Here is a 21,652-nt window from a genome sequence, read left to right as displayed (position 1 = left end):
ATTCTTGGTCAGAGTGGTCAGTTTCCGTCGTAAGTCAGAAAATCAACGCTGAAACGGCGCCGTGAAACGTCGATTTCTCCGCCGTCGGAGAAGGTTGATTTATCACTGTTGAATCACCGTGGGTAAAGGTTGATCTGTCGACCGTCAGAGAAGGTCGAATATACGATGTTGAACCATCGTCACTTTTGCCGGCCAGTTTTCAACATTGGTAGGATGAGCAACTAATTCTGGCCCATAGCCAGGGGGGATCGGAGGGTTCGTTCGATCCCCCCCCGCGACACCGCGCCCCGGACACACACGCCCCTCAAGATTACTCAAGATTTATTCATTTGTTCATGTCCGATGAATATACATTGATTCACATTTAAATTTACAATATCAAATCCGGACTAATCAAAAAAGAAAAGTAGACTAAGTGAGGACGAGTTAGAAAAATGGGTTCATTTCTCCTATGTTTATGTTTACACGTTTTGTTCAGACTGCTTTACACCCCAATCCAGTGGGTGGCGGTAATGCCCCCATTAGACCCCTTTCACTGACGTCACCCGAAACCGGAAGTAAACAAACCCTGCGCCACATTGGAAGACCAAGAGACCATTTACCCTCCAGGAGTTGAATAGGGCGTTACAGAAGGCGGGCAGGTCTACTCCAGGTAGAGATAGGGTATGCTACTCTATGCTAGAACACCTCAGTGTTGAGAGTAAGGGAACATTACTCCATTTGTACAACAAGGTGTGGGAGGAGGGGGTACTTCCTATATCCTGGAAGGAATCAATTATTGTTCCCATACGGAAACCAGGGAAAGACCCCAGGATCCCTAGCAGCTATAGGCCAATTGCGTTGACCTCCCAGATGGGGAAAACTCTTGAGAGAATGGTTAACGACAGAATGGTATTTTTTCTAGAGTCCAGGGGGCTTATACACAACTACCAGTCAGGTTTTAGGAAGGGTAGGAGTACAATGGATCCAATTATAGCATTGGAGGATGCAGTCAGAAGGGCCCAAGTAAATAAAGAGTCTGTTGCAGCAGTGTATTTTGATATAGAACGGGCGTATGACATGCTATGGAGAGAGGGGCTGCTTATTAAACTGTCCCAGCTTGGAGTAAGAGGGAGAATATGGGCATGGGTTAAGGCCTTCCTATCTGAGAGAAAAATTACTGTCAGAATTAATGGAGCGTTTAGCAACAGTTATGGGGTTGAGAATGGAACTCCTCAGGGCAGCATTATCAGCCCGTTATTGTTCACAGTGATGATTAACGAGGCTTTTAAGGAGGTTGACAAATCTATAGATGTTGCCTTATTTGCAGATGATGGAGCTATGTGGAAGAGAGGAAGGAACGTGGAGTATATAGTTCAGAGAATGCAGCAAGGAGTGGACAAAGTACAAAAATGGGCTTTGGATTGGGGCTTTAGAATCTCTGTGGAAAAGACAAAGTTTATGCTCTTCACAAAGAGAAGAAGTATTCAGGATCTTAAAATCACTGTTGGGGGGTCAGAGTTGGAGAGAGTGGAGCATTTTAAGTATCTTGGTATGTGGTTTGACAAAAGGCTGACCTGGGCTATGCACATACAGAAAATCATTGAAAGATGTAAAAGAGTGCTGAACGTTATGAGATGTCTGAAAGGTACGGAATGGGGGGCTGATAGGACAGCAATGAAGACCATCTACTCAGGCCTGATAAGGTCAGTGCTGGACTATGGATGCGTAGCTTATAGGTCTGCGGCTGAATCTATACTAAAAAAACTAGACCTGGTACAGTATCAAGCCTTGCGAATATGCATGGGAGCTATTAAAACCTCTCCAGTGACGGCCATGCAGGTAGAGTTGGGGGAGATGCCTTTACATCTAAGGAGGGATCAGCTGTCTTTGGTGTACTGGGCTAATCTTATGGGGCACCAGAAAGGTCACATAGGCCTGCAATCACTAATGGATTGCCAAGAGAGGAGAAATGACAGAGTTAGAAGCTTTGGATGGGTTATAGGAGAAATGGCAAGAGAAGTAGAGATCAGAGACTTACCTGTGTGTCCTACTGTTCCATTTGCTGCGACTCCTTGGTGGACCTTACAATTGCCTTTAGTTGACCTTGGCCTTCTGGAGGCAAGAGAGGAGGTAGAAGTGGACAAGTATTATGCTGAATGGTACATACAGAATTACTATGGGGACAGCTATATTGTCTATACAGATGCATCAAAGAAGGATAGTCAAGTGGGCGCTGCATTTGTAATTCCAAAAATAAAAGTGACTGTTTTGCAAAGACTGAGCGACAACCTGGCTGTGTACACAGCAGAACTGGTGGCTATATTATTAGCACTGTCTTGGGTGGACAGTAATAGATCTGTTCCAGGGAATATTGTGATTGCTACTGATTCTACTTCAGCTCTGCACAGCATCAAAAATGTACAATCACAGTCAAGACAGGATATCATAATAGATATTATTCAGATGGTAAGCAGGCTGCAAAGGTCAGGGGTCAGTGTAACACTGATGTGGGTGCCTGCACACATTGGAGTTACAGGTAATGAACTGGCAGACCAGCATGCCAAGAAAGCAGTAGACCAACCTGGAGTAGAGATGCACATAAAGTACAGTAAGGCGGAAATGAAATGTATAACTAAAGTCAAAATTAGGCAGAAGTGGCAGGAACTATGGGATAAGGGACACACAGGTAGACATCTGTATAATATTCAGAAAACAGTGGGAAGGGGACGAAGTACACATAGGAGTACACAGGAGGAGGATATCATTTCTAGAATGAGAATTGGCCATACAGGTCTGAACAACATAATGTTTCTAATAAAGAAACATGTAGATGGCAAATGCAGTGACTGTGGCAACCCTGAAACTCCAGAGCATGTGGTAGAGTCATGTACTAGACATCTGGATGAGAGGCAGGAACTAAGTAAATGTCTTGAAGGAGTGAAAGTTCCCCTAAAGCTAAGTGAAGTACTTCTAAGGCAGACAGGAGAGCCATGTTTTACATATTTGTTTACCTTTTTGAAGGAAACAGGTCTTCTGTGGAGATTGTAGGCAACACTCCCTTTGCTTATTTGTTTATATTTCCCTTTATTTATTTATTAATTTATTTTAGTATTTTTTTTCTCCTTTTCCTTTTCCTTTTTCCCCTTTGAGTGTAGAGTAGCGTAGATCCAGACCCACACTCCCTTTCAGAAGATGGCGGTAATGCACATCTAAAAGTTGCTTGCCAACCGCCAATAAACCAGAAGAAGAAGAAGGAAGACCAACAAACTCGTGATTAGGGGGAAATAACGGCAGCGCGCGGTATGTGAACCCACGAGGCACTTGGTTCATCATAAACCTACAATGGTAAACTTTTGTGCTGTGTTAGGGTTCTAACAAAGCTGATGGGAAAGGTGAAAAGAAGTCTTTCTACAGAATACCAGCTGTGATTGAAACACAAGCAAACCAAGGAGCTTTCTGCCAGGAGACAGAGAGAGGATTTAGCTGCTTTATGCAGAGCGGATCTGAATACTTCAAGTCTATTTTGTTACTGGTAAGTCACTAGGCTAGAGTGTTGTAGAACATTTTTTTAAATGTTTACTGAATAAAAACATCCTTAATTTTATCAAATATTCTCTACTCTATATTTCATTTCTTTCTTTTGTTTTAATTTTCCTCCCTCCATCCCTCTTTGGATTTTAAATATAGTTTTCCCCATGTCCAAATAATGAGGTAGGGTGGCATTTAGAAACCCATAGCCTACTGCTGACTTTCTTTATCAATGCTGCATCAAATTAATTTTGGTTATGTTTTTCTGTTTCCATGTACAGGTCTGCGCCGCAGGAGGAAAAGGCCACAATTATAAATTACAAATAAATCATAAAATGTTTCTAAGAACTTGTTCAAGTGTGTTCTGTTCCTTATAAATGTTAAAAGTTATGCCTCATTAGATAGCTTGACCAGTGTTGGGCACATTACTTTCAAAAAGTAATTAGTTATAGTTACTAGTTACTTTTCCCAAAAAGTAACTGAGTTAGTAACGGAGTTACTTTGTCATAAAAGTAACTAATTACCAGGGAAAGTAATTATTCCGTTACATTTTGTTCCCCCTCAAAAAAAAAAAAATCAAATTCAATTAGTATAATCATAATAAAAGTGAATGTTAAATGTGTTTAATGACTGAAATGGACACTTAACAGAACCAATTAGTAACGTTATCTACACTATATTAATATTTTTGTGGGACAATGTGAGATAAGTACGGAGCCGTAGAGGGGACATGGTGAATAAAAAAATAACAAAGCGTGGGAACGACTTATAAGGCGTGTGCACGAGATATTAATGCGCGCGCACGAGTTATAACCCGTGCGCACGCTTTGCGTTAAGGCGTGCGCTCGGGTAGTTAAAAGTGAGGGGACGAGTTACAAATCGTTCCCTCGCTTTCATTAAGGCGTGTGCACGAGATATTAAATCGTTCCCTCGCTTTCATTAAGGCGTGAGCACGAGATATTAATACGTGCGCTCGAGTTATAAAGGCGTGCGCACGGGTTATTAAAAAGTGAGGGAACGTCTTAAAACGCGTTCCCTCGGTTTATATCCAAGGCGTGGGAATGATATCCTATGTCGTTCCCTCGACTTATTAAAATATTCCCACAATGTCCTTGTTTTCGTTGATCTCGTTGCCTACACACACACACACGTACACACAGGCTGTAGGTCACCATGGCTCCGGAAATACTAGACGCTATTTTATTATATTTTAATACTGGACTCAGATACACAGAAATCCTCGATGCACTTGCATCCCAATATGGCTTTATTATAAGTCTGAGACACCTCAAGAGAGTTCTGAGAGAGAATGGGCTTCGCCGTCGTAGTTTTTCTGACCTAGGAACGACTATAGATAGCCCAGGTCGCCTCCACGGGTACCGCTGGATGCACGCAAAGTGCCTGGAACATGGTATTCAGGAAAAAACAGAGGATGTACGGATTATCCTTCAACTACTGGACCCAGAGAGTGTTGCGCTACGCCGTCGTCGTACACTTCAGCGCAGACAGTACTTTTCCAAAGGACCCAATTTCATTTGGCATGTCGATTCTTATGACAAACTAAAACCGTTCGGAATCTGCATAAACGGATGCATAGACGGGTTTTCCCGTAGGATCGTCTGGCTGAAAGCCGCACACACAAGTAGTAACCCGCGAGTGATTGGCAGTTACTATGTGGATGCAGTGGAGAGGTTAGGTGGATGCCCGAGAATCGTACGAACTTTTTGGAACTGAGAATGTGACTGTGCGAGACATCCAGAAGTTCTTCAGCTCTCCGAAGAACTCGATCCAGTATTCAGCCCCTTGTCTACGCAACTGGCCCCACCAAGATTCAATACGCTGATTTGCAGTGCTGGCCCCGGAGATGTAGCTTCGGTCCCCTGCCCTGTCGTCTTCTCCGTCACGCCTGAAGAACTTCTGGATGTCTCGCACAGTCACATTCTCAGTTCCAAAAAGTTCGTACGATTCTCGGGCATCCACCTAACCTCTCCACTGCATCCACATAGTAACTGCCAATCACTCGCGGGTTACTACTTGTGTGTGCGGCTTTCAGCCAGACGATCCTACGGGAAAACCCGTCTATGCATCCGTTTATGCAGATTCCGAACGGTTTTAGTTTGTCATAAGAATCGACATGCCAAATGAAATTGGGTCCTTTGGAAAAGTACTGTCTGCGCTGAAGTATACGACGACGGCGTAGCGCAACACTCTCTGGGTCCAGTAGTTGAAGGATAATCCGTACATCCTCTGTTTTTTCCTGAATGCCATGTTCCAGGCACTTTGCGTGCATCCAGCGGTACCCGTGGAGGCGACCTGGGCTATCTATAGTCGTTCCTAGGTTAGAAAAACTACGACGGCGAAGCCCATTCTCTCTCAGAACTCTCTTGAGGTGTCTCAGACTTATAAAAAAGCCATATTGGGATGCAAGTGCATCGAGGATTTCTGTGTATCTGAGTCCAGTATTAAAATACAATAAAATAGCGTCTAGTATTTCCGGAGCTACCATGGTGACCTACAGCCTGTGTGTACGTGTGTGTGTGTGTGTGTAGGCAACGAAAACAAGGATATTGTGGGAATATTTTAATAAGTCGAGGGAACGACATAGGATATCATTCCCACGCCTTGGATATAAACCGAGGGAACGCGTTTAAAGACGTTCCCTCACTTTTTAATAACCCGTGCGCACGCCTTTATAACTCGAGCGCACGTATTAATATCTCGTGCTCACGCCTTAATGAAAGCGAGGGAACGATTTAATATCTCGTGCACACGCCTTAATGAAAGCGAGGGAACGATTTGTAACTCGTCCCCTCACTTTTAACTACCCGAGCGCACGCCTTAACGCAAAGCGTGCGCACGGGTTATAACTCGTGCGCGCGCATTAATATCTCGTGCACACGCCTTATAAGTCGTTCCCACGCTTTGTTATTTTTTTATTCACCATGTCCCCTCTACGGGTACGTGCAGTAGAGGCAGCAGGTTCCAGTTAAAATGCAAGAAAAACACTTTCTCATCCCTACTAGTTACTGGCTCACCGAGAGAAGTCAACAGAATGTTTGTGTTCCAGCAATGCGAGGCTGAACACAGGCGAGGAGAGAAAGGGCGGCCGCTGGAATGCCGACACACTACAAGCTAATATAACGTTTACTAAGCTAAGACCTGTCACTTTACTCACTAACCCCCACCAACATACCATCACTGCGTTTGTAAACTTAACCTGACTCAGAAAAGAGAATGCCGCATGGTTCGTGGGGGGATTCCACTCCTGACAAACGAACGAGAGCCCGCAATTTACTAACGGTGTTGAAGTCAGAGCTCTGATTGCTGTGTGCTTGGAGCGCCCTGAGTGGCAGTTTATTAGGTGGACAAAGTAATATAAGTAATATTACGGAGCCGTAGAGGGGACATGGTGAATAAAAAAATAACAAAGCGTGGGAACGACTTATAAGGCGTGTGCACGAGATATTAATGCGCGCGCACGAGTTATAACCCCGTAGAGGGGACATGGTGAATAAAAAAATAACAAAGCGTGGGAACGACTTATAAGGCGTGTGCACGAGATATTAATGCGCGCGCACGAGTTATAACCCGTGCGCACGCTTTGCGTTAAGGCGTGCGCTCGGGTAGTTAAAAGTGAGGGGACGAGTTACAAATCGTTCCCTCGCTTTCATTAAGGCGTGTGCACGAGATATTAAATCGTTCCCTCGCTTTCATTAAGGCGTGAGCACGAGATATTAATACGTGCGCTCGAGTTATAAAGGCGTGCGCACGGGTTATTAAAAAGTGAGGGAACGTCTTAAAACGCGTTCCCTCGGTTTATATCCAAGGCGTGGGAATGATATCCTATGTCGTTCCCTCGACTTATTAAAATATTCCCACAATATCCTTGTTTTCGTTGATCTCGTTGCCTACACACACACACACACACGTACACACAGGCTGTAGGTCACCATGGTAGCTCCGGAAATGCTAGACGCTATTTTATTATATTTTAATACTGGACTCAGATACACAGAAATCCTCGATGCACTTGCATCCCAATATGGCTTTATTATAAGTCTGAGACACCTCAAGAGAGTTCTGAGAGAGAATGGGCTTCGCCGTCGTAGTTTTTCTGACCTAGGAACGACTATAGATAGCCCAGGTCGCCTCCACGGGTACCGCTGGATGCACGCAAAGTGCCTGGAACATGGCATTCAGGAAAAAACAGAGGATGTACGGATTATCCTTCAACTACTGGACCCAGAGAGTGTTGCGCTACGCCGTCGTCGTACACTTCAGCGCAGACAGTACTTTTCCAAAGGACCCAATTTCATTTGGCATGTCGATTCTTCTGACAAACTAAAACCGTTCGGAATCTGCATAAACGGATGCATAGACGGGTTTTCCCGTAGGATGGTCTGGCTGAAAGCCGCACACACAAGTAGTAACCCGCGAGTGATTGGCAGTTACTATGTGGATGCAGTGGAGAGGTTAGGTGGATGCCCGAGAATCGTACGAACTGATTTTGGAACTGAGAATGTGACTGTGCGAGACATCCAGAAGTTCTTCAGGCGTGACGGAGAAGACGACAGGGCAGGGGACCGAAGCTACATCTCCGGGGCCAGCACTGCAAATCAGCGTATTGAATCTTGGTGGGGCCAGTTGCGTAGACAAGGGGCTGAAAACTGGATCGAGTTCTTCGGAGAGCTGAAGAACTTCTGGATGTCTCGCACAGTCACATTCTCAGTTCCAAAAAGTTCGTACGATTCTCGGGCATCCACCTAACCTCTCCACTGCATCCACATAGTAACTGCCAATCACTCGCGGGTTACTACTTGTGTGTGCGGCTTTCAGCCAGACGATCCTACGGGAAAACCCGTCTATGCATCCGTTTATGCAGATTCCGAACGGTTTTAGTTTGTCAGAAGAATCGACATGCCAAATGAAATTGGGTCCTTTGGAAAAGTACTGTCTGCGCTGAAGTGTACGACGACGGCGTAGCGCAACACTCTCTGGGTCCAGTAGTTGAAGGATAATCCGTACATCCTCTGTTTTTTCCTGAATGCCATGTTCCAGGCACTTTGCGTGCATCCAGCGGTACCCGTGGAGGCGACCTGGGCTATTTAGTTGGCTGATGATGAAATCTATAGTCGTTCCTAGGTCAGAAAAACTACGACGGCGAAGCCCATTCTCTCTCAGAACTCTCTTGAGGTGTCTCAGACTTATAATAAACAGAGGTGTCAAAAGTATTACCATTTATTACTCAAATAGAAGTATAGATACTATGGTTTAGAAATACTTTTCATGAAGTAAAAGTATCAGCTGAAGCTTTTTACTCAAGTAAAAGTAAAAAGTATACTGATTTCTAAACTACTTTAAAGTACAAAAGTAAAAGTAATGAAAGAGGAAAAAATGCTATTAAGGACAAAGGCGCAGCCTAGAAGTCCACATACAGTCCATTCTCCTGACCCATTAAAATGTGTTTCATGGAGCACAAGTAATAATGACTTGTTGTCTGTAAGTGTTGTAATGGTGTAAAACTTCATACCTCAGAAGTAAGTTATCAATACATTTTTATTGAAAATGTATATATTAAAACACACACACACACACACACACACACACACACACACACACATGTCTCGACCACATCACCCCATCCTACTGATCCACACAGATGGAAAAAACAACTAAAGTAATACGATTTATTTGAAAAGATTGCAGCATTGTAATGTCCAAAATATTGTATAACGCAATATTTTTGCAGTATGCTGGCAATCATTTTGTGTCCAAAGTTGCATTGCATTCACTGTCTAAACGGCAGTAATAATACAGTATTTGAATGCTATGAATGAATGAATGAATGAATGAATACTACACTAACACTACTGTAAAATTACAGTTTTTTTCTTTTTCATATGGGACGTGCAGTAGAGGCAGCAGGTTCCAGTTAAAACGCAAGAAAAACACTTTCTCATCCCTACTAGTTACTGGCTCACCGAGAGAAGTCAACAGAATGTTTGTGTTCCAGCAATGCGAGGCTGAACACAGGCGAGGAGAGAAAGGGCGGCCGCTGGAATGCCGACACACTACAAGCTAATATAACGTTTACTAAGCTAAGACCTGTCACTTTACTCACTAACCCCCACCAAGATACCATAACTGCGTTTGTAAACTTAACCTGACTCAGAAAAGAGAATGCCGCATGGTTCGTGGGGGGGGGGGGGGGGGGGGGGGGGGGGGGCGTCGTGGGGATTCCACTCCTGACAAACGAACGAGAGCCCGCAATTTACTAACGGTGTTGAAGTCAGAGCTCTGATTGCTGTGTGCTTGGAGCGCCCTGAGTGGCAGTTTATTAGGTGGACAAAGTAATATAAGTAATATAAAGATTGGCGCAATGAAATGCAAGTAACGAGACTATTATAAACGTAACGAAGTAAAAGTAAATGCTTGAAAATGTAACGAGTAGAGATAAAAAGTAGGTTGAAAATTATTACTCCAGTAAAGTAGAAAGTACCAAAATTTCTACTTAAGTAAAGTAATGAAGTATTTATACTTCGTTACTTGACACCTCTGATAATAAAGCCATATTGGGATGCAAGTGCATCGAGGATTTCTGTGTATCTGAGTCCAGTATTAAAATATAATAAAATAGCGTCTAGTATTTCCGGAGCTACCATGGTGACCTACAGCCTGTGTGTACGTGTGTGTGTGTGTGTGTAGGCAACGAGATCAACGAAAACAAGGACATTGTGGGAATATTTTAATAAGTCGAGGGAACGACATAGGATATCATTCCCACGCCTTGGATATAAACCGAGGGAACGCGTTTTAAGACGTTCCCTCACTTTTTAATAACCCGTGCGCACGCCTTTATAACTCGAGCGCACGTATTAATATCTCGTGCTCACGCCTTAATGAAAGCGAGGGAACGATTTAATATCTCGTGCACACGCCTTAATGAAAGCGAGGGAACGATTTGTAACTCGTCCCCTCACTTTTAACTACCCGAGCGCACGCCTTAACGCAAAGCGTGCGCACGGGTTATAACTCGTGCGCGCGCATTAATATCTCGTGCACACGCCTTATAAGTCGTTCCCACGCTTTATTATTTTTTTATTCACCATGTCCCCTCTACGGCTCCGTATAATATAAAGATTGGCGCAATGAAATGCAAGTAACGAGACTATTATAAACGTAACGAAGTAAAAGTAAATGCTTGAAAATGTAACGAGTAGAGATAAAAAGTAGGTTGAAAATTATTACTCCAGTAAAGTAGAAAGTATCAAAATTTCTACTTAAGTAAAGTAACGAAGTATTTGTACTTCGTTACTTGACACCTCTGATAATAAAGCCATATTGGGATGCAAGTGCATCGAGGATTTCTGTGTATCTGAGTCCAGTATTAAAATATAATAAAATAGCGTCTAGTATTTCCGGAGCTACCATGGTGACCTACAGCCTGTGTGTACGTGTGTGTGTGTGTGTAGGCAACGAGATCAACGAAAACAAGGACATTGTGGGAATATTTTAATAAGTCGAGGGAACGACATAGGATATCATTCCCACGCCTTGGATATAAACCGAGGGAACGCGTTTTAAGACGTTCCCTCACTTTTTAATAACCCGTGCGCACGCCTTTATAACTCGAGCGCACGTATTAATATCTCGTGCTCACGCCTTAATGAAAGCGAGGGAACGATTTAATATCTCGTGCACACGCCTTAATGAAAGCGAGGGAACGATTTGTAACTCGTCCCCTCACTTTTAACTACCCGAGCGCACGCCTTAACGCAAAGCGTGCGCACAGGTTATAACTCGTGCGCGCGCATTAATATCTCGTGCACACGCCTTATAAGTCGTTCCCACGCTTTGTTCTTTTTTTATTCACCATGTCCCCTCTACGGCTCCGTACTCTACGGCTCCGTAATATCACGACATCTTCCGGTAGATAGAAATCAGCTTTGTGCGTTGTGAGGCCAGCGGAGCAAAAAAAAAAAACAAACTTTTAATATGCTGAGCAATGTTTGATACATTTTGGAAAGTTGTTTTGGTTGCTTTATAGGTTTCTTAGAATATTTAACTCGTCACGTCTGTGCTGCTCTCCTGGGTTGCTAGAAACAGTTGTGTTGCCCTGGCTTGGCGTATAAAATGTGTGCCCCCCCCAAAGCAATTCAAGGCCCGTCCGTCAGTCCGTGTCTGGCGCCGGGTCTGACTGTGCTCCATGGTACGGTATATCTAATGGCATGGAAATGTTTTTGTACCCGTCTCCTGACTGATACCTTTCAACAATGAGATCCCTCTGATGCTTTGTAAGCTCTCTGTGAACCCTGGCTTTTGCTGGAGGATGCAACTGAGTAAATGTCTGATCTTTATTTGGGGTTAATCAGAGTCATTTTAATTGATGGCAGGTGTGAACCCAAAAAGACTGAATGCTGTAATTAAATCAAAAGGTGCTTCAACAAAGTATTAGTTTAAGGGTGTGTACATTTATGCAACCAGCTCATTGTACATTTTTTTATTTATGTTTTTCCCCCGAATAGATTTGTTTGATTTTCAATTGACTTGTGCAGGTTATAGGTCACATTAAAGGTGGGAAAATTTTTTAAATTATTTATTGTGGTCTCATTTTTTTACATCAGAAAAACCGATCATTTTAACAGGGTGTGTATACTTTTTATATCCACTGTTTCATTAAAATGGTGATCAATATAATGAGATGAGAACCAGTCCAGCCAGCCAGTCAGGACTGATGTTAACGTTTCCTCCAACAAAAATAAATTCTGTTAAATATTTTGCTTTAAAAACTTTGACATCATTGATATTTGCTCACAGTAACTTCTTTTGATCCCTGTTGCTATACCCATAAACATTCAGCAAAATTAAAAATATGACTTCTACATCGCTCAATGCTGCAAGCCAATGTCCTTTTACATCACTCTTATAGATGACAGCTTTATCTGGAGCCCTACTGAATTGTTTAAGCCATGACTGAACAGTACCCTCTAAAATGCTGGGTTGTTTTTTCAACCCAAACGCTGGGTTAAGGCTGATGGGTCATATTGTTGGGTTATTATCCTCCGCCATGAAGTGCACAGGGGCATATACAGTGGGGAAATAATTATTTTATCCCCTGCAGATTTTGTAAGTTTGCCTGGTTACAAAGAAATAAGGGTCTATAATTTTTATGGCACTTTTATTTTAACAAATAGAGACAGAATATCAAGAAAAAATTCCAGAAAAAAATACACATATTAAAGGTTATAAATTCATTTGCATTTGATCGAGTGAAATAAGTATTTGGTCCCTCAACAAAACATGACTTAGTACTTGGTGGAGAAACCCTTGCTAGCAAGCACAGAAATTTCTTGTAGTTGGTCACCAGGTTTGCACACATCTCAGGAGGGATTTTGGTCCACTTCTCTTTACAGATCCTCTCCAAATTCTGAAGGTTTTGAGGCTGTCGCTTGGCAACTCGAAGTTTCAGCTCCCTCCACAAATTTTCTATAGGATTAAAAGGTCTGGAGACCGGCTAGGCCACTCCGCGACCTTAATGTGCTTCTTCTTGAGCCACTCCGTTGTTGCTTTGGCTGTATGTTTTGGGTCACTGTCATCCTGAAAGACCTATCCACGACCCATCTTCAGTGCTCTGACTGAGGGAAGGAGGTTCTCTTCCAAGATCTTACGGTACATGGCCCCGTCCATCAGCCCCTCCATGCAGTGAAGTCGTCCTGTACCTGTAGCAGAGAAACAGCCCCAAAGTATAATGTTTCCACCTCTGTGCGTGATGGTGGGGATGGTGTTCTTGGGATTGTATTCAGCATTTCTCTCCCTCCAAACATAATGAGTTGAGTTGATGCCAAAGAGTTCAATTTTGGATTCATCTGACCACATCACCTTCTCCCGAGCCTTCTCTGAATCATTTAGGTGCTCACTGGCAAACTTCAGATGGGGCTGTACATGTGCCTTCTTGAGTAGAGGGACCTTGCGGGCACTGCAGGATTTCAATCCATTACGGCATAGTATGTTACCAATAGAGATCTTGCAGTCACGTGACCGGAAAGTACACAACCCCCATCTTGTCGGTCAAAAACACCGCTGAATACTGCTGCACTCGTGTACAGAATGGATCAATTTCAACCGACGGACTACACGGCTCATTTTTCTAATGAACAGATAACTAGATATATGTCTAAAATAAACGATCTACAGATTTGTGACCCTTATGGCTTTCCGGACGGAGTTTTCACGACCGGATTTTGAACTGCCAGCGGAATACCCGGACGTGTATGATTACCTCATTAACATTCCCTCGCTGTTCAGTGGTGAAGCACTGCGGTCCTATAAATCTCTGGACAGTTTTCTTTACAGAAATTCAGGATTTGTCAGCGACTCAGATGTGGCATCTTGTAAACAAGAAAATAATCCTCATTGGATGGGTAAGTCACTTAAGTATTGAGTATAGCACTGACCAGCCAATTATAGAATAGAATAAGGTAATTCCAAATCGTCCGTCTTGTTTACATGGATCTGGCGTTGGAGAGGTAGAGGCTTGGCAGTGGAGGTTTGAGTAGCTGTTTTCTGAGCTTAGTCAACAGGCCGGCTCTGCCTGTAGCCTCGCTTTTGCTTCGGCTCCCGGCGCCGCCTCCTTCGCTTTGCTTCCAATAACAATCCAAGGAGACCCCGCTGGTCTCGCTCGCTATCTCGTCCGGAATGTTTTTTTTTTTTCTCGTCCGGAATGTTGTGCATGCGATGGAAATCGCTACAAATCGTCATTTTCTGCTGGAAACCAATGTCCAGTAAGTCCATACGGTTGTAGTGGATATTGAAGTCTGGTACAGACGAACAACACGCAAAAATACACACAAAAAACATAAAAAACGTGCACAGGTAGGGAGAGCTTGTAGCCGCAGCCGTTGTAGTAGAATTGTATATAGTAGGGTTTTCCAGAAGAAAAGGTAGAAGTAAAAGCAGAAGTAGAAGGCGGAATATGGCATTTGACCGACACGATGACGTCTGTCACAATCTGGATCGGCTGTGACATCACATGCAAGTGCTCCATGGTTTTCTTGGTGACTATGGTCCCAGCTGCCTTGAGATCTTTAACAAGCTCCTCCCATGTAGTTCTGGGCTGATCCCTCACTCTTCTCATGATCATCCTTACCCCATGAGGTGAGAGCTTGCATGGAGCGCCAGGCCGAGGGCGATTGTTGGTCATTTTATATTTCTTCCATTTTCTAATAATTGCACCAAGAGTTGTCTCCTTCTCACCAAGGTTCTTGCTGATGGTCTTGTAGCCCATTCCAGCCTTGTGCAGGTCTACAATCTTGTTTCTGATGTCCTTTGAAAGTTCTTTGGTCTTGCACATGGTGGTGGAGAGGTTGGAAGAGGTTCATTCTGTTGACAGGTGTCTTATAACCATAACAAGTAGAACTTAGGAGTACTTTCTTAAAGTGACAGACTAATCTGTGTGGCTCATGGGCACAGACAGTAACTGGTCTGTGGTAGCCAGAATTCTTGCTGGTTTGTCGGTGATCAAATATTTATTGCGTTCAATCAAATACAAATGAATTTATAACCTTTATATGTGGACTTTTTTGATGATATTCTGTCTCATCTCATCTCATCTAATTATCTCTAGCTGCTTTATCCTGTTCTACAGGGTCGCAGGCGAGCTGGAGCCTATCCCAGCTGACTACGGGCGAAAGGCGGGGTACACCCTGGACAAGTCACCAGGTCATCACAGGGCTGACACATAGACACAGACAACCATTCACACTCACATTCACACCTACGCTCAATTTAGAGTCACCAGTTAACCTAACCTGCATGTCTTTGGACTGTGGGGGAAACCGGAGCACCCGGAGGAAACCCACGCGGACATGGGGAGAACATGCAAACTCCACACAGAAAGGCCCTCGCCAGCCACGGGGCTCGAACCCGGACCCTCTTGCTGTGAGGCAACAGCGCTAACCACTACACCACCGTGCCACCTATTCTGTCTCTACTTGTGAAAATAAAAGTACCATAAAAATTATAGGCTGGTCATTTCTTTGTAACCAGGCAAACTTACAAAATTAGCAGGGGATCAAATAATTATTTTCCCCACTGTAGGAATGGAGTCCATCCGTCTGTTTCAATATGGATGAGTTTTCTCAGAAACTACATGAGCTACATCAATGAAACTTTAGATGCTTATATTACTGGTCATGATTTAAGTTGTGTTTGAAAATCATTTACAATAAATTATTATTTTCAGAGTTATGGCCCTTGATTTTCATTACTGGACTTTGTATAATTGGACTCAATCTGGATAAGTTTTCTCAGAAACTACATGAAGCTACATCAATGCAACTCTGTGTGCTCATCCTACTGAAAAAAGCTGGGTAGTGTTTTATGAACGTGTCATAGCACTTATGAAATAAATCAATATTAAAGAAATGGGCTTATAATGTTTTAAGTATTAAGAGTTTACAAATTAAAAATATGACTTCTACAACCCCAATTCCAAAAAAGTTGGGACAAAGTACAAATTGTAAATAAAAACAGAATGCAATAATTTACAAATCTCAAAAACTGATATTGTATTCACAATAGAACATAGACAACATATCAAATGTCGAAAGTGAGACATTTTGAAATTTCATGCCAAATATAACTTAGATTACACATTTTTCAGTTTTACTCAAATTAGGGTGGTGCAAAAATGAGTACACCCCACAACAAAAACTGCTACATCTAGTACTTTGCATGGCCTCCATGATTTTTAATGACAGCACCAAGTCTTCTAGGCATGGAATGAACAAGTTGGCGACATTTTGCAACATCAATCTTTTTCCATTCTTCAACAACGACCTCTTTTAGTGACTGGATGCTGGATGGAGAGTGATGCTCAACTTGTCTCTTCAGAATTCCCCAAAGAAAATAATTTCTTTACACCACAAAGGTGAAGGCTACAAGAAGATCAGCAAAGCTTTACTTATCAGTCAGAATACTGTAGCAAAAGTTGTACAAAAATTTAAGAAAGATGGAACTGCAACCATCTCACAGAGATGTCCAGGTCGTCCACGGAAGTTAACACCTCGACAGGAGCGTCTTCTGATGAGAAGGGCTGAAGAAAATTGGCATGCAAGTTCACTGCAGTTATCTAAAGAAGTAGAAAGCCAAACTGGGGTGACTATTTCCCGTGACACAATATGGCGTACACTGCAGAGGAATGGCATGCATGGATGCCGTCCACGAAAAGCCCAGGCACAAAAAAAAAGCCTGCCTAGAGTTTTCCAGGGCCCATGCTGACAAAGATGAAGACTACTGGGACTCTATACTCTGGAGTGATGAGACCAAGATAAATGTTTTTGGAACTGATGGCTTCAAAACTGTATGGCGTCGCAAAGGTGAGGAATACAAAGAAAAATGCATGGTGCCTACAGTGAAACATGGTGGTGGCAGTGTCCTTATGTGGGGCTGCATGAGTGCTGCTGGTGTCGGGGAGCTGCATTTCACTGATGGCATCATGAATTCACAGATGTATTGCTCTATACTGAAAGAGAAGATGCTACCATCACTCCGTGCCCTTGGTCATTATGCACTTTTCCAACATGACTAAACACACATCTAAGGCCACTGTTGGATTTCTGAAGAAGAACAGGGTGAAAGTGATTCAGTGGCCAAGTATGTCTCCTGATCTGAACCCAATCGAACACCTATGGGGAATTCTGAAGAGACAAGTTGAGCATCACTCTCCATCCAGCATCCAGTCACTAAAAGAGGTCATTGTTGAAGAATGGAAAAAGATTGATGTTGCAAAATGTCACCAACTTGTTCCTTCCATGCCTAGAAGACTTGGTGCTGTCATTAAAAATCATGGAGGCCATACAAAGTACTAGATATAGTAGTTTTTGTTGTGGGGTGTACTCATTTTTGCACCACCCTAATTTGAGTAAAACTGAAAAATGTGTAATCCAAGTTATATTATTAACCTTACTTTCCCGTTATAAGTTAAACAGATGTTATATTAAACTTTGTCTTGTCAACATTTTGGAAATTGTTTGTGTTAAATGAGATATTGTTTAAAATGTTACTTTTCAAAGGGGGTGCACTCATTTACGCTCAGCACTGTATATATATGAGAGGGAGTTAAAATTAACTGCAAAAAGAGACAATTCCGTCCCTCAGTATCAGATCAGTTCCAGTCCAGCGCTCCTCTAATTTTACACATTACCTGCTTTAACTCTGGTTTCTAAATGCTCCTTGAACCTCGGCCTGTTTTTTCATTCTGCTCTCGCTTGTTAGACGCATGATCACAAGGCTCCTCTTGCCACTCTGTCCTCCTGATCAAAGGACATCAGATCAGAGGGGTTTTCCCAGTACGAGGTGACATCTGCATAATTATTTTTCTTGTTTTAAATCCCGGACACAGGCCTCAGGACTAAGATTCCCGGGCGACTCTTCTGAGTTCAGTGAAAAACAGGAAGCGGTTCAGTAACTTTGTCAGAGGAGTCTGGAGAAAAATACTGACATGGCTGATCTTATAAAATAGTCCTATAAAACCCATATATGGCTGAAGAGTGAAATGAGTTTTAACAAATGATGAAAACTTTTAACATTTTAAAGTGTGTGATATAGTACTCTGAATAAAAGACCTGTTGCTGCTTACCTTTACTCGAGGCCATTTCGTAACAACGCTGAAATGGAAAGTGAAAGCAACTTTACCTGTCCGGGGAAACGTCACACTCAGGGGCGTGGCCATCATTTTAGAAGTGAAGGGGACAAATTGTTCAGAGGTCTATTGAGTGATTTATCATCCTCTCGCATTCAGTTGCACCTCTCCTTAGCAGCTAAAGAACCACATAACCACAAACAGCACAGCACCAGGGAACCGACTTTGGTTCTTTAAAATGATATACTGTCAAAATCTATAAATCCTATAAAGTAAAATTTATAAATAGAATTAAGAATAGTAGTAGTGACATAGCTAGTTATATTCTCTTCTCACTTGTGACCCTGCATAATCCTCCCTGTTGGCCTCTGGTCCACTGTCTCCTCTCTCACCCTGCTCTTTCTGTTGTGGCAATAAAGATTAAAAAACATGTGGAAAGCAACATTTTGAAATAGAATTAGGAATACAGTAATAATAATCAGCAAATTCATGTACTTTAAACTTTAACTACCACAAAAATAAATTAAATCTTTACAAAAATAACAGTCAAAGGAACACAAATACATTTATATTCTTATTTTCTACCCAGAAGTGAGTAATCTTAGAGTAGCCAAAATAGTAACGTTACTCAAGTAAGAGTATTGTTACTTTAGAATAATATTACTCAAGTAAAAGTCAAACGTATTTTGCAACAAAGCAACTGTTAAGAGTACAATTTATCCAAAAAGTTACTCAAGTAAATGTAACTAGTTACTACCGCCTCTAAGTTAGCTAGCTAGCTTAACTAACTAAACTGACATCTATTTGTCATCTTTTAGCTCAACATTATCTCCATTCAACAGCATTACTCAACTTACACGGTTTGTTTGGAAAAAACTGTGTAAAGTCTTTAGCCTCTTGGCTGGTTTGCTGAACATACAGAAGCGCTGCCCAGATCTGAATCACACCAAATATACTCATACACTAAAAAAATAAAGGTGCTTCAGTGGTTCTTCAAATCTCTGGATGGTTCCATGGAGAGTCAAAACTCTGTGATGAACCATTACATTATGCGAAAGGTTCTTCACATTGGAAATGGTTCTTCAGAGCCTGGCATTCTCTTACCATTTGCTGGTCAATGCACATAGGCTATTTTTACACAAATCTGTCTTCACTGCTCAAACAACAATAATTTTCTAGTTATTTGGATATATCTACGCCTACTTGCGGTGTCATGATGCACACTGAACACACCTACGCACAAATTAGGCATTGGGATACTGTGATCAGGTCACCAGCAATAGTTGTTTAGTATTTCTAAAACAGTTTGTGCATAATTTTTCCTGCACAAATAATGCCTAAAACACAAATTATTTCAAAGACATTGAGTGTCAGAGCAGCCTCTCTGAGCCGAACATTCCAGAATCTGCTCTGAACATTCTTGCGCGCAACCGCCGTCTCGCAGAATGTTCTCTCCACTCTGCCTTTTCGCCTGAATTTCTGCTGGAGGAGGAGGTCGCGTTTTGTGGAAGCTGCCAGAAGATTTTATTAACATATTAACCTTTCGGTAAGTGTTTGTAAGAGTGCTTGTTCTACACCAGTTTAGTCTCCTTATCAACCAAAAACATTAGCCATTTGTGGGGGTGACGAAACGAAGTTTATATCCCAATTTTACAAAATGAAAAGTTGAATATTCTTAGCTATCGCTAGCTATAGCAAACAGGTCGGGCACCATTTTGTGAGTAGCTGAATAGCTGCTTTTCAAAACCAAGCAACGTTTTTCTAAGTTATGTTGCTGCTTACATGTTTTTGGTATGCATAAGTAAATTGAATGATTTTTCTAATTCATGTTTATATTTTCAACAGGTATGGCACATTTATGGTCAGTGTCACAAGTTTGTGAATGGCTTGAAGAAGCTGGACTAGGGCATGCAAAGGACAGTTTCATTGGTAGGCCCATATGAATGGACAACATTTTTCAGTGCACGTTTTGTCCAATCAAAAAACCCACTCACAACAAACTTTTAAAGCACCTGAAGCTTTTTCACGAAAACCTAGAGGCATTTTCAGTTACTTGTGGATTTGATGGCTGCCCACGTACATTTTCAAGAGTGAAATCATTACAGAACCACATCCGCAAAAAACACAGAAACTGTCAAGGATATTTGGAAGCAACAGAGACTCCTCCCAGTGGAGAAATTGAACAGGCTTCTCAAGTATCTACATCAGAACTTTTAAATGCACTAATTGAAACACTCACAAGACGGTTGGCGATATTTGCTTTGTATCTTCAGGAAAAATATGTTATTCAAAAATGTGTACCAACAGATGTTATTTATGGGTTTGAAACACTGCTAATCTTTTTCCAAGTTTCTTTCACAGAAATATTTGAAAAATTCTTAGAAGAACGTGGAGTTGATGTTAGTACTTTGCCCCTGTCTATGTTTAGTGAGGATACTCTATTTGAACAATGTTTTAACGCAGTGAATACTCCCTACAAACTAGAAAAATACTGCATTGAACATCTAAATTTGATTGAATCTGTTGAATGTACTCTTAATATTGAAGAAAATGGTAAAAAGCATACTTATCAATATGCTCCCTTGTTAGAGACACTGAAAGTAATACTAGGAGAAAAGTCCACTCTAGAGCACATAATCAATCGGACCGTAGTTGATGATGGATGTTTGGAAGATTTCTGTGATGGGACTATATGTAAGGATTCTCATTGGGATAGTGATTTCTTTTTGAGACTTCACTTTTATAACGATGAATTTGAGATTGTTAACCCTCTAGGATCTAGGAAAACAGTACACAAAATTTCTGCATTTTACTTTACTCTGGGAAACGTTCACCCAAAATACAGGAGTAATTTAAAGCATATCCATCTGTAACGTTCCGTAGAAGTGGGTGGAGCACAGAGGACGGCAGGACAGAGACTGAGTTCGCAAAACTCTTTTATTTTCACTTTTCAGTGGGAAAACGTTTCTCTCTCAGCCACGCACGCACACACATTCCGGTCCTCGGCTTGTGGAGAGAGACCCTCTGCTCTCGCTCTCCCTCCTTAAATAGCCCAGTTTACTGGGGAGAACACACAAAACATAGATTAATCACACTCAGGTGAAGCGATTCTGCCACTTACCTTCCCCAACTCCGCCCTCCTGTCACAGACCGGCGCTTGACCATGCCCCCGCTGCCACATACCCCCAACGCCCGACTCAGGCCGGGCGCCCGTCCGGCCCGCAGCCGACTCCCCCCCCCCCGACGGGAGAGGAAGTCCGCAACGACCATCTGCGCCCCCGGCCTGTGGACCACCTTGAAGTTGAAAGGTTGGAGCGCTAGATACCAACGGGTGATCCGCGCGTTGGCATCCTTCATGCGGTGGAGCCACTGGAGGGGCGCGTGGTCCGAACAGAGGGTGAAAGAGCGCCCCAGCAGGTAGTAACGGAGGGCGAGGACCGCCCACTTGATCGCCAGACACTCTTTCTCGATAGTGCTGTAGCGCCCCTCACGCACCGACAG

General features: G+C 42.6%; 1 protein-coding gene across 1 annotated transcript in view; it reads right to left on the bottom strand.

The window, feature by feature from the left end:
- The window catches only part of LOC132870524 (GTPase IMAP family member 8-like), an 87,709-nt gene extending 69,545 nt beyond the window's left edge, over positions 1-18,164 (bottom strand). Inside the window, exon 1 of the mRNA XM_060904193.1 lies at positions 18,149-18,164. Coding sequence (XP_060760176.1) covers positions 18,149-18,164 — 16 coding nt within the window. The remainder of the gene's footprint in view (positions 1-18,148) is intronic.
- Positions 18,165-21,652: the final 3,488 nt, after the last annotated feature.

This window comes from Neoarius graeffei, chromosome 22 (assembly GCF_027579695.1).
Source record: "Neoarius graeffei isolate fNeoGra1 chromosome 22, fNeoGra1.pri, whole genome shotgun sequence".
Classification (NCBI taxonomy): Eukaryota; Metazoa; Chordata; class Actinopteri; order Siluriformes; family Ariidae; genus Neoarius; species Neoarius graeffei.
This window is presented reverse-complemented; position numbering and strand designations above follow the sequence as displayed.